This window comes from Theropithecus gelada, chromosome 13, assembly GCF_003255815.1.
Source record: "Theropithecus gelada isolate Dixy chromosome 13, Tgel_1.0, whole genome shotgun sequence".
NCBI classification, from domain to species: Eukaryota; Metazoa; Chordata; class Mammalia; order Primates; family Cercopithecidae; genus Theropithecus; species Theropithecus gelada.
The window spans coordinates 17,640,221-17,662,799 of record NC_037681.1 but is presented as its reverse complement, the minus strand read 5'-3'; the positions used below and the strand labels follow the sequence as shown (position 1 = coordinate 17,662,799).

The 22,579-nt window shown below is 42.2% G+C and overlaps 1 protein-coding gene across 2 annotated transcripts; it reads right to left on the bottom strand.

The window, feature by feature from the left end:
* Positions 1 to 489: 489 nt before the first annotated feature.
* Positions 490 to 11,350, bottom strand: LYG2 (lysozyme g2). 2 transcript variants are annotated; one of them, XM_025354676.1, is made up of 6 exons: positions 11,271 to 11,350; positions 10,475 to 10,542; positions 4,899 to 5,039; positions 3,477 to 3,673; positions 2,205 to 2,343; positions 490 to 726 (listed from the first exon to the last, which is right to left on the bottom strand). In XM_025354676.1, exons 2-6 carry the CDS (start codon positions 10,515 to 10,517, stop codon positions 608 to 610), a joined length of 639 nt encoding a protein of 212 aa, XP_025210461.1. In that variant the 5' UTR covers positions 10,518 to 10,542; positions 11,271 to 11,350; the 3' UTR covers positions 490 to 607. The 2 variants fall into 2 exon arrangements, with proteins under 2 accessions (XP_025210461.1, XP_025210462.1); XM_025354677.1 differs by lacking the exon at positions 11,271 to 11,350 and adding an exon at positions 1,650 to 1,710 and having other exon boundaries at positions 563 to 726; positions 10,475 to 10,532.
* Positions 11,351 to 22,579: the final 11,229 nt, after the last annotated feature.

The window sequence follows — 22,579 nt, the reverse complement described above, 5'->3', positions numbered from 1 at the left end:
AGAAAAGCCAGTCCCTGGATCTTCACAAACAAAAGAAAACACAGGTGGTTGCTGTGGGTTTGAAGGACTTGGTGTATGTAACTTGAATGACAGCTTCACCTCAGTTGGCTCTCAGTTTCCTATGCAGCTAGAATTCCATCCCTATTTCCTCCATTGTCCCATGGGTTGGCTGGCCTACGAGTCAGGAACTTCTCCTAAGCAAAGCCCAAGTGGTTTGGGCAGATACTGGGGAAAGGACAAAGGCTCGGGTCAGGCTTACTTAACTTGTTAGCAATTCTGGTAGACAGGGAGTAGGTGGGCATTGGAATCATGGGCTAAAATGAAGCCTGGCTGGAATACGTAGGGGCCACTTGTCATGATATTCACCTTTACTACAAAGTAATTATATATGTCCATTTCCTGGGAAGCATATTGTGAACTGGATGGATTTCTTTTATTTTTCTTTCCTTTTTTCAATTCTTATTTTCATTCAGAAAATTGGGAAATGAATTTTCTTTCATTATTTTAATCATTTCTTTGCCAGTGTTGAATACAGCACATTCACATAAAACTCTCAAAGGCGGCCATCTGAGCACTCTGCCAGCCTGGCCCACCCACAGAACTTTGCCTAGAAGCTTTGTCTTTTATAGAACTTAGCTCGGGCAATGATATCATTGACGAAGTCATTGTCTATGTCCGCTGGGGTGGCAATCGCTTCAATTCCTGACTTAAAAGCTGAGAGACCACCTGAAATGAAACACAGAGTGAGGCTCAAATATTAACTCTCAGTAGAAATAAGCAATGAGCATGGCCAAGATGTTAGCTCTCCAGGAAAATCTTCCAAAGCAGGCAATCCCAAATCCTCCTCCCTCTCTCTCCCTTTCTGAAAGGACACGCTACCCCAAGAATCACTGGGAAAATTCCAGATTGCTTTCTTTCTCTTTTTCCAAAGTCTTTGGTTTTTCTTGTTGCAAAAATCATATTTGCTTTTTTATGTAATCCAGGCCTGGCAGAACTAGACCCCCAGTACATCCTCTGCTGAAAATGCTTGTAACATTCTCTCATTTATACAATAATTCACTCATCTATTCACTCATTTATTCATTCAGGAAATGTTTTCAAGCACCTACTATGTGCCAGGAGAGATCCCATACTAACTACAAGGTACCCAAGACACACTTATTTCTTTGGGTACATGTACATATGCGTGTGTATGCTATTTTACCCTAGAATTTTATCTTTAGTAGTTATGTATGTGTTTAACATAATTGCGCTCTGCTGTGATATCCAGAGAAAAAGATGCCTGGTCCCGATCCCTGCCTTCAAGGACCTTGAAGTCGAGAGTAGAATCTGTTCTGATTAAGGCCATTAGAGTGTGGAGAACATAACATGGGCCGATAGGAGGTAAACCTAACAGGAATTGATGTGGTTGGGTGTGAAGAGAGAAGGAACCAGAGAGCCTAAGAAAGCAATCTGGTTTTCAGGCTGGGATGACTCGCTGTGTTATGGTGCCTCCAAGACATGTAAAATGCAGAAGAAAGAGCAAATTTATAGTGGGAGGTTAGTGAGTTAATTCCATCTGGGAGATGCTGAACTTGAGGGGGCCTGTGATCAGCCAAGCAGAGATTTCCACTTGGATACGTAGCACCTGAAGTCCTGAGAATACTCACAGAGTAAAATCCTTCAGACAATTTGGAAAGTTGTTGACAGTTTCTTATAACAGGAAAAAACCTATGAGAGGTAGGCAAACATATATATATATATATATATATATATATGTTTGGTTTTTTTTTTTTTTGAGAGATGGAGTCTCACTCTGTCTCTCTGGCTGGAGTGCAGTGATGTAATCAATGCTCACTGCAGCCTCAACCTCCCAGGCACAAGCAATCCTCCTGGCTCAGCCTCCTGAGTAGCTGGGACTGGAGTGTGTCACCATGCTTTTTTTTTGTAGAAACAGGTGTCACTATGTTTCAAGGTATCACTCAATAGCTCAATAAGCAATGAATAAGAACCCCAGTGTTCTGCAGAGGGGAAATGGAGGTTGAGGATGGAGGACCACTCGAAGTAACTCTGTGGTTCAGAGAGTGTGAATGCAGCCTGTAGACAGCTCCTCCCAGGGCCACTGCGGACCCCATGGAAATGCTCCCAAGGAGCCTCGGGTCACACTGGCCTTGAGTGGTCTTATTCGTTGCTCATTTAAACAAAGTGCTCAGAATACAGCCTACCTCTGAGGTGCTGAGCAGCACTCCACGTGGGGAATTTTTTCTGGATTGCCTTAATTCTCTCTGTTAGAATCCCAGTAGCCTGTGAAAGATGCTCTTTGCTGTCCCAGGCACCAACAGGGTGGTACGCTTGTTTATCAAGCTAGAAAATTCAGATAATAAAGTCAGCATCTGGATGAGGTAACACGTTTTTCTGCCATTCCTAATTTCCTCTCCTGGTATTCAAGTCATAGATACCGGCCTTTATCCCCAGAGAGTCAATTCTATTGTTCTTTCTTTCATAGAGGTGGAGTCAGAGAAACAAAGTAACGTTTGGGAGAATGGACATGGCGTAGTTTTAGCGAAACATTCTAATATACAAAAAAAAAAAAAATGTTAAAGTTGTTTTGAAACAAATAACACCTGAAGTCTACACATTTATCGTAAGAAATAATTATCTAGCTAATTCAGACAAAAATTTGTTTCTAACTGGGAAGGCCAGAAGTCTGTATTTCGGCAGACAATTTAAAATCGAGCCTGGAAGCAAATATCCAGATAATTTGGATCCCCTTCCTCCAGTTTACCCAAAGGAACAAGTTGTTTCAAGTAGGGCTCAATTATACCATGTTTTGATCCACATGGATGAAATGTACTACTTCACAAACCCCAAGAGGACACCTGTAATAACAGTGCTATTTATAAGATTTTCTCAGTTTTAGTGTATTACATATTATTTATCACAAATAGGTAGTTATAAAACTCCTAAAATACTTTTTAAAGGATATCTAATAATGAATAAGCCTTGAATGACATAAAAAGATGTGTTGCAGAAATCCCAGATCAAATTATGCTGGAGTGGCTGGGCGCAGTGGCTCACGCTTGTAATCCCAGCACTTTGGGAGACTGAGGTGGGCAGATCACCTGAGGTCAGGAGTTCAAGACCAGCCTGGCCAACAAGGTGAAATCCTGTCTCTACTAAAAATACAAAAAATTAGCTAGGCATGGTGGCGTGTGCTTGTAATCCCAGCTACTCAGGAGGCTGAGGCAGGAGAATCACTTTAACCCGGGAGTGGAGGTTGCAGTGAGCCGAGATCACGCCATTGCACTCCAGCCTGGGCAACAAGAGTGAACTCCATCCCCAAAAAAAAAGAAAAGAAAAAAATTATGCTGAAGTACCTATAGCCAGATGCCAGGGTATTCTGGGGTTTGGAAGCACTGCAAATGGATTTCTAGTTGAGGCTGAGCTTCTGTGAGGAGGGATGAAGTGGGGCTGATAGAAAGTTTCTAGCTAAATACCTGCATCAAGCCAAATTTAAGCCCCCTGTGGTCCCAGCCATCTTGCAGGACAGATCCGCCATGACTTTCCCTGGAGATGATGGCTGCAATGACAGCAGGGTCCACGCAGTGTCTCTGCCCGACTTCTTTGATCAGAGTCTGGTAAGGTTTTATGGCCCTCAGATCCATCTCAGCAAACATTTCAGAACCACGGATCCCTAAATCAATAGAAAAGAAACTGTTTTTCTGGGCATGCTCGTGTGTGCCTAAAGTCAGTCCCTGCTACTCAGGAGGCTAAAACAGGAGGATCGCTTGAACCCAGGAGGAGTTCAAAACCAGCCTGGGCATCATAACGAGAGCCCAACTCAGAAAAAAAAAGAAAGAAAGAAAGAAAGAATTTAAAGTTAAAAAAGAAAAGAAACTGTTTCTTCTACTTCAGAAGAAAACCATTTTTTAAAATTTGCTAAGTTAGCCACAGCCTGTGATCACTGCTAATGGCTTGGGACAGTCATCCTAAGATATTCTTTTGATCTCTGACTGCAGAAACAGACAGGTCCACAACCCCCAACAGGTGCCACTTCTGCTGTTTTTTCTCCTTCAAATTGCTCATGCCTGTAATCCCAGGACTTTGGGAGGCCAAGGTGGATGGATCACTTGAGGTCAGGAGTTCAAGACCAGCCCGGCCAACATGGTGAAACCCTGTCTCTACTAAAAATACAAAAATGAGCCAGACGTGGTGGCAGGCACCTGTAACCCCAGCTACTCAGGAGGCTGAGGCAGGAGAATTGCTTGAACCTGGAAAGTGGAGGGTGTAGTGAGCCAAGATCATGCCATCACACTCCAGCCTGGGTGACAAAGTAAGACTCTGTCACACACACAAAAAAATTCTGCCACACTGGTGCACTGGGAAGCCTCTTGGACTAGGAGTCAGCCAGTGTATGTTTTAGCCTGGCTCTGCCACTAGCTGGTTCTGTGCTATTGGGAAGTACCCCCCTCCTTGCTGAGTCTCTGAGCTCTGATTTGTAAATTGAGGGGTTGGGGTCCGATGTGAGCTTGTGGTTGCTGCCAGCTCCGACACCCTAAAACCAGGATAACATGATGAAGAAGACTTTGGAACAGTATTGCTTCAAATGTTCATGTGTAACATGAAGCAAACACAGCAGCACCACCCAAAAATCAAAGCCAAATTCTAATATTTTTTCAAGCAGTAGTTTCAACACATGGAAACAAACACAGCTGGACAAGGTTTGGAAAGAATGAGGGTGGAAAATGAAAAGAAGAGGGTTGTTAGATTGGCCAGGATTGCGTTTTTTGCTCATTTTTCATTTTAGTACTATTGTCATAATGATGATTATACCTTTCCAAAATTAAGTGACTTCCTAAGAAAGAATCTGAAAACGATGAAAGGGGAAAAGCCAGATGTTTGCTCTGCCTTTCACTTACCGCAGTTCATCACACTGTTTGCATCACAAGTGGCCCCAGAGGTCTTCATGGTCATGATGTCCCCATAGCAGCCGTGGTACAGGCGCGGATGTAGGTGAGGGTTCATTGAGTGGGTGAAGGGGTACGAGCCCCTGGAAGTGCCTAGAGGCGGAAGCATAACGCACATGAATCCTGTGAGAAGATATTGCTTGGATTGCTGCAATAAACATCACTAAACCAAAGGCGGAAGGCCACAGACAGAACTCCCCAACTCTCTTGTTGCCATTGTTTGTTCATCAGACAGAAGATCCCCGTGCCCACTCTGCTCCGACCTTTTTTGTTGTTTTGTATTAACACAGCACTTAATCCAAAGACACTATGCAAAATATTATGAAATTCATCTCTTATAGATCCCAAATACATATGCAGTCTTTTTTTTCCTTTGTTTTTTAGAGACAAGGTCTTGCTCTGTTGTCCGGGCTGGAGTGCAGTGACATGATCATAGCTCGCTGCAGGTACCAACACCTGGGCTCAAACGACTCTCCCACCCCAGCCTCCTGAGTAGCTGGAACCACAGGCGCACATCACCAGGCCTGGCTTATTTTATCTTTTTGTAAAGATGGGGTTTTGCTATGTTGCCCAAGCTAGTCTCAAACTCCTGGGCTCAAACCATCCTCTCTCCTTGGCCTCCCAAAGGATTTCAGGCACTGTAGTCATACCATACTGTATGTCAGAATTAAAACTGACAGATGGTTTTTAAGCAGGAAACTTGAGAGGTTTTGTTTTGTTTTTTAAGATTCAGCGGGTACACGTGCAGGTTTGTTACATGGGCCTATTGTGTGATGCTGAGGATTGGCCTTCTATTGATCCTTCACCCAAATAGTGAACACAGTACCTGATGTGTGGTTTTCAACCCTTGCCTCCCTCCCTCCCTGCCTCCTTTTAGAGTCCCCAGTGTCTATTGTCTTGAGAGGAATGTTAACATCTGGATTAACAATTTGCCTTTGTTTAGAAAGATAAGAAAGAAGGGTACCATAACAATTTAGATATATTCTTATTTTATATCATTTACTGTGAAGGTGAGTACCTATGTATGTCTGTCTAATAAAATTAGAAGTAAAAATTGAATTTACCAAAATGATTTAAGTCAAATCTATTCTTGTTTTTTTGTTCTGTCTTTAAAAAGTGAGTTTCTGTCCAAGTCTACCTGTTAAAGGAGAGGCAGAGCTTTTGCTAAGGGAGATACAAGGTTATTTTCTATAATGCTGAAAAGTTTGTTCTAACTGTTTCAAGGGCTTTTAATTTGTACCTTAAGAGTCCAAATATTTGTTATAAGACAGTACTTTGGGCTGGATGTGGTGGCTTATGCCTAGAATCCCAGCACTTTGAGAGGCTAAGGCAGGAGGATTGCTTGAGCCTGGGAGTTCGAGACCAGCTGGCAAAACTCGTTTCTACAAAAAATACAAAACTTAGGCTGGTGTAGTGGCACATGCCAGTAGTCCCAGCTGCATGGGAGACTGAGACAGGAAGAGTGATTGAACCCGGGAGGTCGAGGCTGCAGTGAGCTTTGATGGTGCCACTGCACTCCAGCCTGGGCAACAGAACAAGACCCTGTCTCAAATCTCAAAAAAAAAAAAAAAAAAAAAAAGTATTTGTTAAAATGTTTGATGTAAAAAAAATAGAATCTGGCTGGGCGTGGTGGCTCACACCTGTAATCCCAGCACTTTGGGAGGTTGAGGCAGGAGGATCACCTGAGGTTGGGAGTTCAAGACCAGTCTGACCAACATGGAGAAACCTCCTCTCTACTAAAAATACGAAATGAGCCAGGCGTGGTGGCACACGCCTATAATCCCAGCAACTCGGGAGGCTGAGGCAGGAGAATCACTTGAACCCAGGAGGAGGAGGATGCAGTGAGCTGAGATCACGCCATTGCACTCCAGCCTGGGCAAAAAGAGCGAAACTCGGTCTCAAAAAAAAAAAAAAAAAATAGAATCTAACCACTCCTCCCACCTCTGCTACTGCCATGGTCCCAACCAGTGTCATTTCTCATCTGGACTCTCCTAACAGCCTCCTAACTGACCTCCCTGATTCACTCTTGCAGCCGATCCTCTACCTAGCAGACAGAGTGGCCCTGTGGGAATATGCACAGGCTGCTATCAGTCTTCTGTCTTAACCTTCCAGTGGCTTTCTCCTCCGTTAGGGGAATAGCCAAGTCCATCCTGCAGCCTCCAAGACCTACTAGATCTGGCTGCTCCTGTTCCTACTTCTCCTTCCCTTTGCTCACTCTCCTCCAGCCACATTCTTCCTTGTGTTTATCCTTCAACATGCCAGGCAGGTTTCTGCCTCAAAGCCTTTATGTTTGTGGTTCCTTTTGTCTAGAATGCTATTCCTCCAGGCATCTACATGATCATGTCTTCAGGTCTCTGTCCAAATATCACCTTATCAGCAGAATACATAGACAGTTTATAGACAAAAAAAGAAAATGGTCCTTAAACATATAAAAGATGTTAAACCACACTCAGAAGAAGAGAAAGGCCACATTAAAACATCATTCTGAAGCATTTTCCAACTCTTTAGGTGGCAAGAGCCCAAAGGTTTGATAATATGCTCTGTGGGAGAGGCTGTGAGGAAATAGGCTGTCTCACACATTGCTGTGGAACACAGTTTTACAACAGGCTGTTCATCCCAGCAGTTGATAACAGCAAAGGACTGCAAACAACACAAACGTCATTAATGTAGGGACTGGTTGAGTAAGTGATGCTACATCCACAGTGGAGTACTGTGCAACTGCAAAAGGAAAGAGCGAGACCTGTATATACTCCTGTAAAATTCTCTCCAGGGACAAAATAGTATTTATAGAATTGTACTCTTTGTGTAAGAAAGGGGAGAAAATACAATTGTATATTTTGTGTGATTTGCTCATATTTTCAAAAGAAACGATACAAGGATGAATGAAAAACTGGTAAAAATTGTTAGTTATGGAGAGGGTAAGAGGAAGGTAAAGGGAACAGGGATAGAAGATAGACTAACTGTATCTTTTAAAAAGTTTTTATTTTGGAACCATGTAAATGTTATCATAAATTTTAAAATTAAATCAAATAGGGAGAAAAGGAATCCATAAAAAAGAAAAACAAATGAACACAACTCTATAACAAATTGAAAAATTAATAAACACATAGAGGAGAATTATCTCAAGTGACTTTAAAATATATCCATATAAGTGTATACTACTACGTAGGAATACATCCAATGAACATAAATAATCACAAGAAAATCTTAAATTATATTTACTGTCTCAATATTGGTTGGTAATACTGTCACAGTTATTTTGACACTACTGTATGTATATAAGTAATAATGCTAATGTCATTAGAACTAGGATTTTTAGTGTAAGATAGCAGAGGTACAAATATAAAACTGATATAAAATGCTTGCATTCTTAAATATAAATGTGAAATATCTGAATGCATAATTGTTTTTCTTTTAAAAATATGTATTTTCTAGTTCCCGCCACTGAAAACACCTGAAATAAATGACAACTCCATAGCAATGGAGCACTTTTACTTCCCACACTGTGGTCTCTAAATACCATTTCCTGCTAAGAGGAACCAGCACTCCTCAGAATAATGGCTGATTGCTAGCCTGGGGCAGAAAATGTTCAAGATGAACCAGGAACATCTTTTTGTGCTAGAGCTGGTCCTTATATGTTAGAGACACATCAAAAATTTTTACAGGTGAAATGTTTTTATCTCCCTTCTTTCCTCTCACTCTTTCCCTCTCTCTTCCTTTTTTCCTCTCACTCTCTTTCTGTTCGTTCCTCTCACTAGAAGATAAATTTCATTAGGTCAGATACTAGATGTTTTTCTCTGCTATATCCTCCTCAGCACCTGGAACAATGCTTGGCATAAAGTGGACATTTAATAAATATTTGCTGAATGGAAGAATGGATAGTTGGATGGATGAAGGAATGAGACAGAAAGGGATTGTTTAAATTATCTGGATCAAGTGTCCCTATATTGACAGGTTCAATGTCCTTTCACTGGGAGGCAGTCTTTGCCAGGCTCACTGTGTGGCCCACAGATCACAGGCATCAAAGTTACCACACATGCTTATTAAAAATTCTTATCACTGGGCTGGGTACAGTGGCTCACTCCTGTAATCCCAGCACTTTGGGAAGCTGAGGCTGGCAGATCACGAGGTCAGGAGATCAAGACCATCCTGGCTAACCCAGTGAAACCCCATCTCTACTAAAATACAAAAAAATTGGCTGGGCATGGTGGCAGGCACCTATAGTCCCAGCTACTCGAGAGGCTGAGGCAGGAGAATGGCGTGAACCCGGGAGGCAGAGCTTGCAGTGAGCCAAGATTGCGCCACTGCACTCCAGCCCGGGCAACAGAGCAAGACTCCATCTCAAAAAAAAAAAAAAAAAAAAAAAAAAGAAAAAAGCTTATCACTGGGCTCTTCACACCAGATCTACTGAACCAGAATCTTGCAGTATAAGGCTAAAGAAGCTGCACTTTGCCCAGCATTCCCAGTTGACTCTTACACATAAAGTTTATGAACCACTGCTTTAAGGGAACTGGAATATGACCATGGAACCTACACTGCTTGTGTAGGCATTACAAACACACAAGCCCTTTTTAAATTAAGAGTCACCTTTCAGCTATACACAGCTAATATGGTAGCTCATAATTAATCTGCTGGCTATTTAACTCTGCTCTCACCTGGCAATTTAAAAAGGAGTAAAAATTTAAAACTAGGTTGCCCTGCTTTTGACCATAAGTGACTGGAAATTACTTTTGGGAAGCCTTGTCTTTCCAAATTTAGAATTAAACATTTTAGAAACACTTTCTTTTCAGTCACCATTCTATAATTAAAGACAACTTGAACATTGCTCATAATGGCTTTTCATTTTGGTTAGGTCACAGTTTTAACATTCTCTTATTCAAGATCTCTTACCAACTCACCAACCTATCTTTCCAGCCTTCCCCCGAGAAATCCCCTCTTCTGTCCAGGCCACACCGACCCAAAGACTTTTCATTCATTTCTGCCTCTCCTCTTTTACTGAAATCATTCTTCCCATCCAGCAGGCTCTTCCCTTTTCTTATTAAATCACCAAGCATTCTTCAATTGACACGTCCCCCCTAAAAGCCTTTCACATCTGAGCATTCTAGTTGGATGTGAGCTCTTCCTCCCAAACCTTTCCCAGACTAGTGCTTTCTTCCCACCAACACACATTGAACTCTCATCCACTGCTTGGCATTGATAATTTCCTCTTCATGTGTTTTGCTTCCAAGGCACTGTTCCATATACCTCTCAGTAAGATATCCAGTCTGATAGGTGCATTGTCAGACAGGAAGTAAGCAGATCAATAAATATTAGATTATTTGAAATTCCCATAGATCCTGTTTTTCACCTGCTTAGCAAGCAGAACACACTGTTAATTATAGAAATAATAGTTGATGAATGGCCAAGCTGGTCAGAATGAGAGCTCAGTCTTCCATTGCGGGTAATCATTGCTCTTTCTGATTCATTATTGTGCTGGAGGTTTCTGTGGACACCCCGTAAACAATGCTAAATCTCAGCCAGTGACTTACCAATGAGGGCAATTAGTCCCCAAAACACCACAGAGGATAACATGGCGGGGAATCTGATCTTCCAGGACCTGCTCTGATTTGAAATAAAAACTGGTTAATTTTAAAACTTGAAAATTTCCTAAAGAAAAATTTGCATTGTTATTTTAAAAAGTTCAGAGTTGTTTCCAATCCACTATTCATTTCCCAGTTTCAAGATAGTATTCTCACAGGCTCAGTACATGGTTTGTTAGCACACTCTCTTTGCTAAGCATAAAATCCCAACTCACTTCAATCCAATTTCATATTGACATGGGCCATGCATATCTTACGTATGTAACCAGATATACACTCCCATCCCATCTCTAAGCTTGGTAACCCCACAATTTTGTTCCCTTTCTTTAAAAAAAACTGATCCTTTCTTTCTAGTTATTCGCCCTACCCCTGCCTTCAAGGATCAGTTTTGGTTTTTCATTTGTTTATTTAAAAATGGGATCTTGCTCTGTCACCCAGGCTGGAGGGCAGTGGCATAATCATAGCTCACTATGGCCTCAAACTCCTGGGCTCAGGCGATCCTCCCACCTCAGCCTCCCGAGTAGCTGGGGCCGCATATGTGCGCCACCATGCCTGGGTGTTTCCATTCTTACACTAGGGTCTCGGTAGGGAAAACAAAATAAAACAAAATACCAACAGGAGCATCAAAGAACATGACTTAGAAGAGGTTTCCTCTGCTCCATTTCTTCCTCAATCAACTCTATTCTTGGTTTCATTCAAATGGTAGCTGATAAGTTTTACAAGATACAAGAAGGCCAGCACTAACCTTGTTTGCAACCTTACAGAGAAAATCTCCCCTCTCTGTTTGCAAATGTCTTCTGTACTCAGCAGCAAACTGCACTTCAAGCTTTTCCAAAGCGGTGGCCTTTGTCCTGTAACATAGGTTTAACAATTGGAGAATCCATTAGTCAGTAGATCACTGCATACCCGGCTTCAACTGAGTAGATGTCAGTGTCGTCTACTGCTGTGGAGGAAACTTTTAAACACCAGGATGAAGACTCACCTGGCTTTTCTTACCTTCGTCCTGTACCAACGATCATTAGAGGAGCTTTATATATGGTTTAAAACCCTCTCTTTAAACCATTGACCTCATTAGGCCTGGTTATAATAGTACTTAGGACTTACGTGACCCCATTAATAAGAGGATTTCAAAGGGTTGATTAACCACTATTAATTAATTAATCTAATGAACCCCCAGGCTGCTCAGGAGGCATATTTTGATAGATTGTTTCTAGATAGCTAAAATTGTGCCAAACAGCTTCTAAATTTGCAAATAAGAAACAGATAATTTGCTTTAAATAAGAAAACAGGAAATACTAGCAATTTTTATTCTTGGATTGGTTATTTACCTGAAATGCTGAGTCTCCTGCTCTTTGTTCCCCATTCCAATGTCACATGATCCCCATACCAATATGTCACATGATCTCAAGCCAGTATGTCACATGATCATGATAGGTGAACTTGGCTCCTTACTCCAGTCCCACTTCTGACAAGCAGGTGCAAGTGTGGTCACCCGCTCTGGGAGATCAGTGCAAAACCAGGGAGTAGCAACGTGGGTGCTCATTTGTCCATCCTTGCTAAGGATATGGGAAAAAAGCATACAGCCAGGGATGAAAACTTCTCCAAGAAGAGAGTATCTTTCTTCAGGCTTATGTCCAAGGGAAGACAGGAAGCTCATTGTGCAGCCCCAGGAACAGGAAATGGAAGGGAGGTTCTTGAAATAGGCAAAGCACATTGCGCGGAGGGGAGGAAGAAGTCTGGTCCGGGTCCTTCCACAAGCGTGACCAGTGTCTCAGACTGCACACAGTCCTCCCCCACATCCAGCGAGTGAAGAAAGGTGCGAGGCCGCTGTACGGGAAACAGGAGGACAAAGCCACAGGCAACTTCCCAGCTCCCTGGCGATAAAACAATCTCCGCTCCCAGGAGAACGTGCCCTTCCAAGCTGAGGTCTGCACAGTCCACTGGCATTCACTTCTGCCCTGCCTGCCTTGCTGCTTGTAGAACAGACGTCCCTGGCACGGCCTCTAGCCTTCCATCCCTGGAAGAGTGGCAGGGTTGTTCCGAGCCAACGGATGCTTCCTGCCTGACTCTCAGGAAAGTGACCCATGGAGGGTCTACTCCACCCCCGGCAACGCTGCGGTCAGGACCACTCTCGAATAAGGGATATTGCAGGAGTCTTACTGTCCTGAGGCAGGCCTTAGAAACCCGTAGTCTATCACCAGCCACATGGTGCCCATGACCCACTTCACTGCAGGGTGAGTAGAGCCACTTACCTGAGGCTTCCAGGCTAAGTGCAATGAGAAAGTTCAAGAAAGGGAGACTAAGAAGAAGTTAAGAAAGAATGATAAGTTAGGTAAAAGAGAGCAGGTGGAGGCTGGGGCTGTCCCTACGTGCACTGGAAGAAGTAAGTATTAATAAAACATTTAAAGCACTGCTGAATGTGAAGAATACTTATCTTTCGGCTCTCAGTTAGTGGGGCTACAAGTCCTTCAAGGTATGAGGGTCTTAATGTCCAGGCTTCCGCAACTCAACCAATTGTTTTCAAACTGACGTGGATTGTTCTGTTCAAACTGTGAGAGAACAATTGAACACCCAACGTTTTGTCGGGTTCCTATGGATATTATATGACTCAATCCTCCACTGGCCCTGTGGGGCAGGCATTATCCCTTATTTTAGAGATGAGGAAACTGTGACTCAGAGAAGCTAAGTAACTTGTCAAAGATGGCACAGTTAGCACGTGACAGAGCCAGGATTTGAACCTAGGACTGTACGATTCCAAAATCTGTGCTCTTCCACTATATCAGAAGTGCCAGCACAGTGGATAAATGACCCTGCAGAGCAATCGTTGCAACAGGTGCAAGTTCATCTGGATAGAAAGCATTGTCTGTGGTCTGGATAAATGACACCACTCACAGATTTTATACCACTATCTGTCAAGTGTTTGTAGGTGCTGTTGTCATTTCTAAAATACAAAGTAATGAGTTAACTAAGTCTAAAGTGGCTTTGTGTCACTTTATATTTTCTCCACCAGTAATAATAATGTAGTTAATATGCACTGACGTTGTATGGTATGACTGGTAGAATAACAGGAAGGGGAATGACCTAAGTTTGTTATACTCTAAAGTCTAATTCTTAACTGCAATGCCCTACTGACCCAGTGGATGGTTAAGTGTGGGTACTATTGTATAACGATCTTAGGAATTTCTTGTCACTAAGAAGAAATATACTGAATAAATCTCCATCTCTTCCCAGGGATACCAAGAACGGCTACATGTGAGTTGCACTGATATTTCCAGGAGGGGCTTGAGGGTACCTTGGCACCTGTCATAATCTCCCTCAGTCCCCAGAATAAAAACACAATCTATATGCAAGCAATGTCTGTGCTACACAAATAAAACTCTGTGGCCTGGTCTCCTCCCCGCTCAAATCAGTTGCCTGCTCCTAAGACTCTTTAGTGCAGCAATTCTCTGGCAGCTTCCAGGGAGTCCTAACAGATCTGGGGTTCCTGGCCTCAGTGGTGGAGACTCCAATCATCCCTAATGATTAAATGGCCTCAGCAATCGGAAAACTTCAACAGAAAAGCTTAAGTAGTACTGTCCTAGTTAGGAGGAGAGGAATGATTATGAAAACTGAGGTACTGTGTATACCCAGGGAAGCAGATTCTGGTGCGAGTTCCTGGCAAGGCTTCTCAACTCATACCAGACAAAGACCTGCTCTTGTGCCCCGAGCTACCCTAGGTTAGCACTTTTGGGAGTCAAAGGAATCCAGTATCTCAGGCTCCCTTGGTCCCCTCGCCCTCTGCGTCCCCACCTGCCTCCCTCCCAACACTAGTCTGTGCTAATACAGACTGGGTTGTCTCCGCCATGTCATTATTTGTGAATCCCAGGCACAGTTCTCCCTTCTCAGGAACGACAGCCAAGGAGGATGATGACCATGGGCAACTCATTTAACCTCTCCGAGCCTTAATTTTCCTCATCTGTAAAATGGAGATGATAATAACGCCCCATGACTTTGTTTTGAAGATAAAAATAAATTTTATATGTAAAAACATGTTACAAACTACAGTGCTTTGTAGAGATGCCAGTTACTATCATAATGGGTTTGCACTCAGGTCCTGATGGCTTAGCTTCTTGTTGATTTATTCATTTGTTTGTTTATCCATGCACTCAGGAAAAATAATTAACAACTGAATTATAGGACAGGAAGTAGGAGGTGAAGTCTCTCTTCAGCCGTGAAGAAAACTTGGCAGGACAAGCAAGAGCTATTCATTGCCGGGACTCTGTAGCCTGCCTGGTAGAAGTAGAGGAAGGGTAAGTTCAGAAACAGTCACACAAGCAGCTACAGCCCGAGCATCTGTTGCACAGCTTTGAAACCTATAAAATGAGGGACCTGCCCAAGAATAATGTGGCAAAGGCACTTTGGCACCAACAGCTGGTGAGAAGGCAGAAGGGGAGCCCTTCCATAAAATTTCGCCAAAACGTTCAACTTAACCCCAGGATATTTCAATGTCAGGCTTGAAGTGCTGAGTGCTTTTCTTGTCTTGGTTTTAATCTACTACATGATAGGTAAAACGCATACCCTGTTGAAGAAGCCACTTATATGGTTGCATCACCGGTCTTCCAATGTCAAATATTTGACCAACATTTCAGAAAAGATATACAAATGGCCAATAAAGATCATGAAAAATTGGTAAACATCTTTAGACATCAGGGAAATGCAAAATAAAACCAAAATGAGGCAGTATTTCACACTCTCTAAAAAGGTTAAAAACCAAAGACTAGCTATATCACACATTGGTGAGAAAATGAAATAAAACAGAACTCTCATACATTGCTGGTTGGAGTATAAAATGGTATGATTGCTTTGGAGAACTGTTTAGCAGTTTCTAACAAAGTAAACACACTGTATGCCTCAGAAATTTTATTTCTAGTCATTTACCCAAGAGGAATGAAAAAAAAAAGTCTCCCAAAAGACATGTATGAGAATCTTCACAGATTGTAAGTTCTGCAAAGAAAAAAGAGAAAAAAAAAAAAGAATTTTTATAGTGCTTCATTCATAATAGCTCAAAACTGGAAACACTCCAAAAAATTCATCAATGGAAGAATGGACTAACAGTTGTAGTATAACGATATAATGGGAAAATACACAAGTTAAAAAAAACAAACAAATCCAGGAAAAAATTCCAATGAACCTAGGCTGGGTCAGGTGCCCACCTCTGGATCATTCAACCATGTCTAGGAATATATTTGTTTGAAAAAGGGACTCCCTGTGGTTTGGAAAGGAGAAGGGAGAAGTCTGAAACAAAATTTTAAAATAATATTTTTATTTTGAAATAGTTTAAATTTCACAAGAAACTTCAAAAATAGTACCAAGAGTTCTCACGTACCCTTCACCCAGCTTCCCCCAATGGCAATATCTTATATAACTATAGTGCATGTCAAACCCAGAACATTACCATTAGTATTATACAATACTATAAACTTAGGTACAGACCTTATTTGGATTTCGCCAGTTTGTTTTTACACTGTCTTTTAAAAAATATTTATTTATATTTCAGAATTGTATAGTACTGTGAAGTTTATCCCACATGTAGATGCAAGTAACCATCACCATAATCAGGATACAGAACTGTCCCATCACCATAAAAAGACTGCCTCATGATAGCCCCTAACTATGTCTTTCATTGTGCCAAAAGTAAGCTTTTTTTTCTTTTTTTTTTTTTTTTTTTGATGGAGTTTCGCTGTTGTCAGCCTAGGCTGGAGTGCAGTGGCATGATCTTGGCTTACTGCAACCTCCACCTCCCAGGTTCCAGCAATTCTCCTGCCTCAGCCTTCCGAGTAGCTGAGATTACAGGCACCTGCCACCACGCCCGGCTAATTTTTGTATTTTTTAGTAGAGACGGGGTTTCACCATGTTGGCCAGGCTGGTCTCAAACTCCTGACCTCAGGTGATCCACCCGCCTGGCCTGTCAAAGTGCTGGGATTACAGGCATGAGCCACTGCACCCGGCCAAGTAAGCTATTTTTTAAAAACAGCTTGATTGAGATATAATTCACATATCATAGACTTCACTCATTTAAAGTGTGCAATTCAGTGGTTTTTAGTATGTTCACAGAGTTGTGCAATCATCAGCGTAATCAATTTTAGAGCATTTTCATTATCCATGGAAGAATCTCCACAACCATTAGCAGTCATTCCCAGTTTCTCTCCCCTCCCTCTTCTCTCCTGTTCACCCTGTGACCCCAGGCAGTCACTTACCTAGAAGTCTGGATGATTTTGTAAAAAACTGTTCTATGGTTGTTTACTATACCTGTGATGGAGAGAAGAGTTGGAGCAGTATCTGGAGAAGGACTTGTGTCAAAGACAGCCCTTTTGTCATGGTTTACCCTGGGAGTGACTTGAACATAATCAAATGCTGTAGAAAATATTGAGGATACAACAAACTATAGGATTATTTGATCAGGTAATGATGTTGAAGACATTAGTTCAAAAGCTTAAGAGTAGAAATTGGCCTGAGACAGGAATGGGAATGCCTCTTCCATTGTAACAGAAAGAAAAGAGAAAAAAATCAGGTAGCAATGCAGTTCAGTATATAGAGTTGATGGGAGAAAACTGAAGGAGTTATCTAATGATTTTTAAGTCCTTTGTGAAACAGGAGGTCAAATCATGTGCTGAGGAGTAAAAACTATGTGGACTTAGACAATGGAGAGCAGTGCAAAAGCCACTCTGTAGAACTGGAGAGAGAGAGCTGAAAGAGAGTCAAAAAGATGAGTGGGGTCTGCATATGGACTAGTTGAGATTGGAGCCCATAAATGTTCATTTAGAGGCATTGAAATGCTGGGGTATGACACGGCAACCTAAGTACAGACAAGAAGAAAGCAGAGGGCTGGAGTTGTCCGGGGCTGAGGCGCAGCTCTGCAGGTGCCATGCAAGGAGGATACAGGGGCAAGTGAGATGGAGTTTGGCAAAGGAATGGTTAAAGTAATGGCAAGTGGATAGGAAATGAAGGGAAGAAAGTAGGAGGCTATCATGGGACCAGTGGGAAGATTTAAGCTTAAGGTTTTGGAGGTGGAGTGTATGGGCCATCGTTTTCTCCCACCTTACTTCTCTTACCTTACCTCTAACTCCACCCACAGTTGCAACAAACAGTAGCATACAAGCTTCAGCCCACTTTGCGCGGGCCCTTTCCCAAGTGCTTGCTCACTGCCTCGTGCCAGCCTCCTGCAGTCTTGATTTCTAGGAGAACTGGAATCCCCTGGGGACCTCTCCAACTCAGTCTCCTTAGTAACCTGACCAAAATCAAGGGCAGAAGGATGAGGGGGTGGATGGTGGGAGGAATAAATCAGGCACGCAGGGACTCGGGCTATCACATATCCCCACAGACAGTGGAGGAGCAGGCAGGTGTGAGTGATTCTGGGCTCTGTGTGCAAAGGTTCTGGTGACCTTTTATCAGGCCAGAGGCCCTCACAGTGCAAACAGAGGAAGCAGGGGTTAGAAGCCTCAGCTGGAGGCTTCTTAATAATAAGTTTTCTTGTTTAACAACAGAAGGATGTTCATACTGTTAAGCTCTTTATTTAAGCAGGTTATTAAATGGTATTAATGAATGTTTCCAATTTTGTTTTAAGTGTGTGTATATGCAGGCATAGAAATTAAGCTGAATTGCATCTTCAACTATACCAGATGTTACAAACTTCTTCTTCAAAGCAGCTCTACCACATTTACCCCTCTAAAGCAGGGTATAAGTGTTCCCACGCTCCATATCTCCACCAAGGTTTGCTATAATTAGACTTAAATTGGGTGAGAAAAGTCAATTTCCTGACTGAGACTGGGCATCTTTTCATATACGCTCATTGGCTGCATCAGTTTTACCTGCTCTGAACTGCCTGTTTATATTCTTTGATCTCTCTTCACTGGGTTGTCTTTTTCATATTTTATTTGGCTTTAAAAATTTTTTGTATCACAAGATATTATCAACTTTTTCTCATTTTTTAAAATAGAAGTCTTCATATACTGTAGTCTCTTTTTTTTGTTTGTTTGTTTTTTCTTTTGAGACGGAGACTCTCTCTGTCGCCCAGGCTGGAGTGCAGTGGCACCATCTCAGCTCACTGCAAGTTCCGCCTCCCGGGTTCACGCCCTTCTCCTGCCTCAGCCTCCCGAGTAGCTGGGACTACAGGTGCCCATCACCACACCTGGCTAATATTTTGTATTTTTAGTAGAGACGGGGTTTCACCATGTTAGCCAGGATGGTCTCGATCTCCTGACCTCGTGATCCGCCCGCCTTGGCCTCCCAAAAGTGCTGGGACTACTAGCATGAGTCACCGCGCCCGGACCTAGTCTTTTGATAATCATATGCCCCCCCCCCCCAAAAAAAAAAGACAGAAAGAAAAAAAGGAAAGAAAATTTAAAAAGGAAAAAGAAATTGTACGAAAAAAAATTACATAATTAAAAGGGATTTAATCAGTACCTTGCAGTAATTTTCAAGTGTTCTACAAGGAACCCGTATTAAGTTAATTGTCAGAAAGACAAGCTGTATTAAAACTCTTTAGCCATGTCTGATCCCACAGACGATTGCTGTGGAGGGCTACCCCTTAGATAGCCTTGGACCCCAGGGTTTTATGAGAACTGCAAGGGCATCTTCTAGAATTCTGCCCCTGTGGTGACTGGGAGGGTGAGTGTCTTAGTCTGCTATTTTTGTTGCTATAACAGAATACCACAGACTGGGTAATTTATGATAAACAAAAATTTATTTGGCCCATGGTTCTGGAGGCTGGGAAATCCAAGAGCATGGTGCTGGCATCTGACAAGGGTCATCCCATGGTGGAATGGCGGAAGGTGGAGGTGAATACACAAGACAGACAGCAAATGGGGCTGAGCTGATCCTGCAGAAAGAAAGCCCCTCCTGAGAGAAGAGTATTATTCCATTCATGAGGGCAAAGCCTCATGATCTCATTGTTTATTTTTTTATTTTTATTTTTTTTGAGACAGGGTCTCCCTCTGTTGTCCAGGCTGGAGCACACTGGTGCAATCACAGCTCACTGCAGCCTCAACCTCTCTGGGCTCAGGTGAACCTCTTACCTTGTCTCCCAAACAGCTGGGACCACTGGTGTGTGCCACCACTCCCTGCTAAATTTTGTATTTTTTTTTTTTTTTTAGAGACAGGATCTTACCATGTTGCCCAGGCTGATCTCAAATTCCTGGGCTCAAGTGATCCTCTTGCCTCAGCCTCCCAAAGTCCCAGGATTACAGGCGTGAGCCACTGCACCCTGGCCTTTATCGTCTATTAAAGTTTCCACCTTCCAATACCATTACGTATGGTAATTAAATTTCAACATGAGTTTTGATGAGGACGTTCAAACCAATTTTTCACACTTCGTAGGATTAAATTCAGGGTTGAAGGGATATACAATGAATTTCAGTTCCAGATGTGTACAGCAATAGAGAGGCCTAGGAAATTGTTGGCCTCCCTGAGGCCTCACCCAGGACAAGCCGTGGAGGGAGGATGGCTCAGGAATCACCGCTGTCAGCAGTTACTCCCAAGATTTGACCCAGGCTCAGCGGGGTTTCCTGTGGCTGGAACAGGAGCAAGAATGCCCCAGTCGTGTTCCCCAGCTCCTCCTGGCTCCTGACAATCCTGGGGCCAGAGAATTGACAATTCAAGACAAATGGGTTAATGGCCCAGCGGGTCAAGACACACAGGTAACAGCAGAGAGCAACCTGTACTGCATTTCCTTGAAAAGAGTCAATTAAGGCAGGTGCTGACCCCGGCAGAGTGAGTAGCTCAGCCAAAACATCATTCTACAGCTCATTTTGTTCTATCTTGTTCATCTCGGTCTGATTTAACTAATTTTGCCGGATTCTAGTTCTCATCTAAATTTTTCTTAAGGGGTTATAACTGTGATAGAAAAAATAAGTAAACATATATAAGAAGAAAATGGGAGCTACAGGTTTTATCTTTGCCTCCTCTCTCTTCTCTATTTAAACATAAGCACAAACACACTAATAATACGTTCACTGCCAAAGTATCTCCGTATTAATTACTCACCTTGAAAATTACCAACTCTCTGTAGAACTGGGCCGAGCCAGGATTGTAAAATAGGTAACATCTATTTAATATCTTATATTGTTACAGTACTTCAGAATTTTGAATGGGCTTTCAAATAAGTTAAAATAATAGAAATAACCTTTCAAGAAAGATCAAGCAGATTTTATGTCCCTCATTAGACATATAAGAAAAAAGACTGGCCGGGCGCGGTGGCTCAAGCCTGTAATCCCAGCACTTTGGGAGGCCGAGACGGGCAGATCACGAGGTCAGGAGATCAAGAGCATCCTGGCTAACATGGTGAAACCCCGTCTCTACTAAAAAATACAAAAAATTAGCCAGGCACGGTGGCGGGCGCCTGTAGTCCCAGCTACTCGGGAGGCTGAGGCAGGAGAATGGTGTGAACCCGGGAGGCAGAGCTTGCAGTGAGCCGAGACCGTGGCACTGCACTCCAGCCTGGGCGACAGAGCCAGACTCCGTCAAAAAAAAAATAATAATAATAAAGAAAAGAAAAGATACTGACTTGCCCAACACGTCCTATCTAATAAATGATGGAACTGAGACTGGAACCAAAACATTCAGATTCTGAATCCAGGGTATTTATTTCCATCATTTATTGGGTCAGATGATGATTTCTAAAGCATTTTTTCGCCCTGAAACTTCAGAATTCCTTGATTTATTTTGTCATTTCCAACAGTCAGGCACCCCATGCTCTCACTTGCCATCTGGCGGCACAGAGACTGCTCTTCACTGCCACCTAGGCCCACCCTGATTTTAACAGTGCCCGGCACCTCGTCACTTCCCCCAAAGCACCCATCCCCAGTCCCAGCGGAAAATACACTTATTTGGTGTTTTATGTTCAGAGATCTTCTCCACCCGTGCTGTCCAATAGAAATAAAATGTGAGCCACACATTTAATTTAAACTTTTTTGTCAGCCACCTTGAAAGAAGTGAGATTAATTTTAATGCTATATTTTGTTTAGCCCAATATACTCAAAATATTATTTCAAAATCAACATAAAAGTTGGGATATTTTATAATCTTTGTTGTACCAAATGTGTGTATTTTAGACTTACAGCACATAACAGTTCAAACTAGCTACATTCCAAGTACTCGATAGCCACTAGTGGCCACCATATTCGATTCGATTGAAGAGGTTTTTTTTTTTCTATTTTTATTTATTTTTAATCTTTTACCACATCTTTTTAAATTTATTTTTTATTTCAATAGTTTTTAGGGAACAGGTGGTGTTTGGTTACATGGATAAGCTCTTTAGTGATTATTTCTAAGATTTTGCCATACCCATCACCTGAGCAGTGTATATTGTACCCAATATGTAGTCTTTTATTCCTCACCCCCGTCTCATGCTTCTCCCCAAGTTTCCAAAGTCTATTGTATCATTCTTATGTCTTTGCATCCTCATAGCTTAACTCCGGCTTGTAAGTGAGAACCTACAAGGTTTGGTTTTCCACTCCTGAGTTACTTCACTCAGAATAATGGTCTCCAATGCCACCCGGGTTGCTGCAAATGCCGTTATTTTGTTCCCTTTCATGGCTGAGTAGTATTCCATGGTGTGTATGTATGTGTATATACATATATATATATATTCCATGGTGTATGTGTATGTGTGTGTGTGTGTGTATATATATATATATAAAATATTTTCTTTATCCACTCATTGGTTGATGAGCATTTAGGCTGGTTCCATATTTTTTCAATTGCAGATTCTGCTGCTATAAAATGGGTGTACAAGTGTCTTTTTCATATAAAGACTTCTTTTCCTCTGGGTAGATACCCAGTAGTGGGATTGCTGGATCAAATGGTAGTTCTACTTTTAGTTCTTTAAGGACTCTCCATACTGTTTTCCATAGTGGTTGTATTAGTTTACATTCCCACTAGCAGTGTAAAGGTGTTCCCTTTTCACCACATCCATGCCAATATCTATAATGTTTTTATTTTTTAATTATGGCCATTCTCACAGGAGTGAGGTGGTATCACATTGTGGTTTTGATTTGCATTTCTGATAATCAGTGATAT

What these genes read in the sequence shown, in the direction of transcription:
- LYG2 (XM_025354676.1), bottom strand. Translation starts at nt 10,517, where the DNA reads ATGTTATCCTCTGTGGTGTTTTGGGGACTAATTGCCCTCATTG. An exon ending in TTAAATTTGGCTTGATGCAG is followed by an intron (nt 2,344 to 3,476) that starts GTATTTAGCTAG and finishes TGAATTTTCTAG; the next exon opens with CTTGATAAACAAGCGTACCA. An exon ending in TGCTGCTCAGCACCTCAGAG is followed by an intron (nt 727 to 2,204) that starts GTAGGCTGTATT and finishes GTTTCATTTCAG; the next exon opens with GTGGTCTCTCAGCTTTTAAG.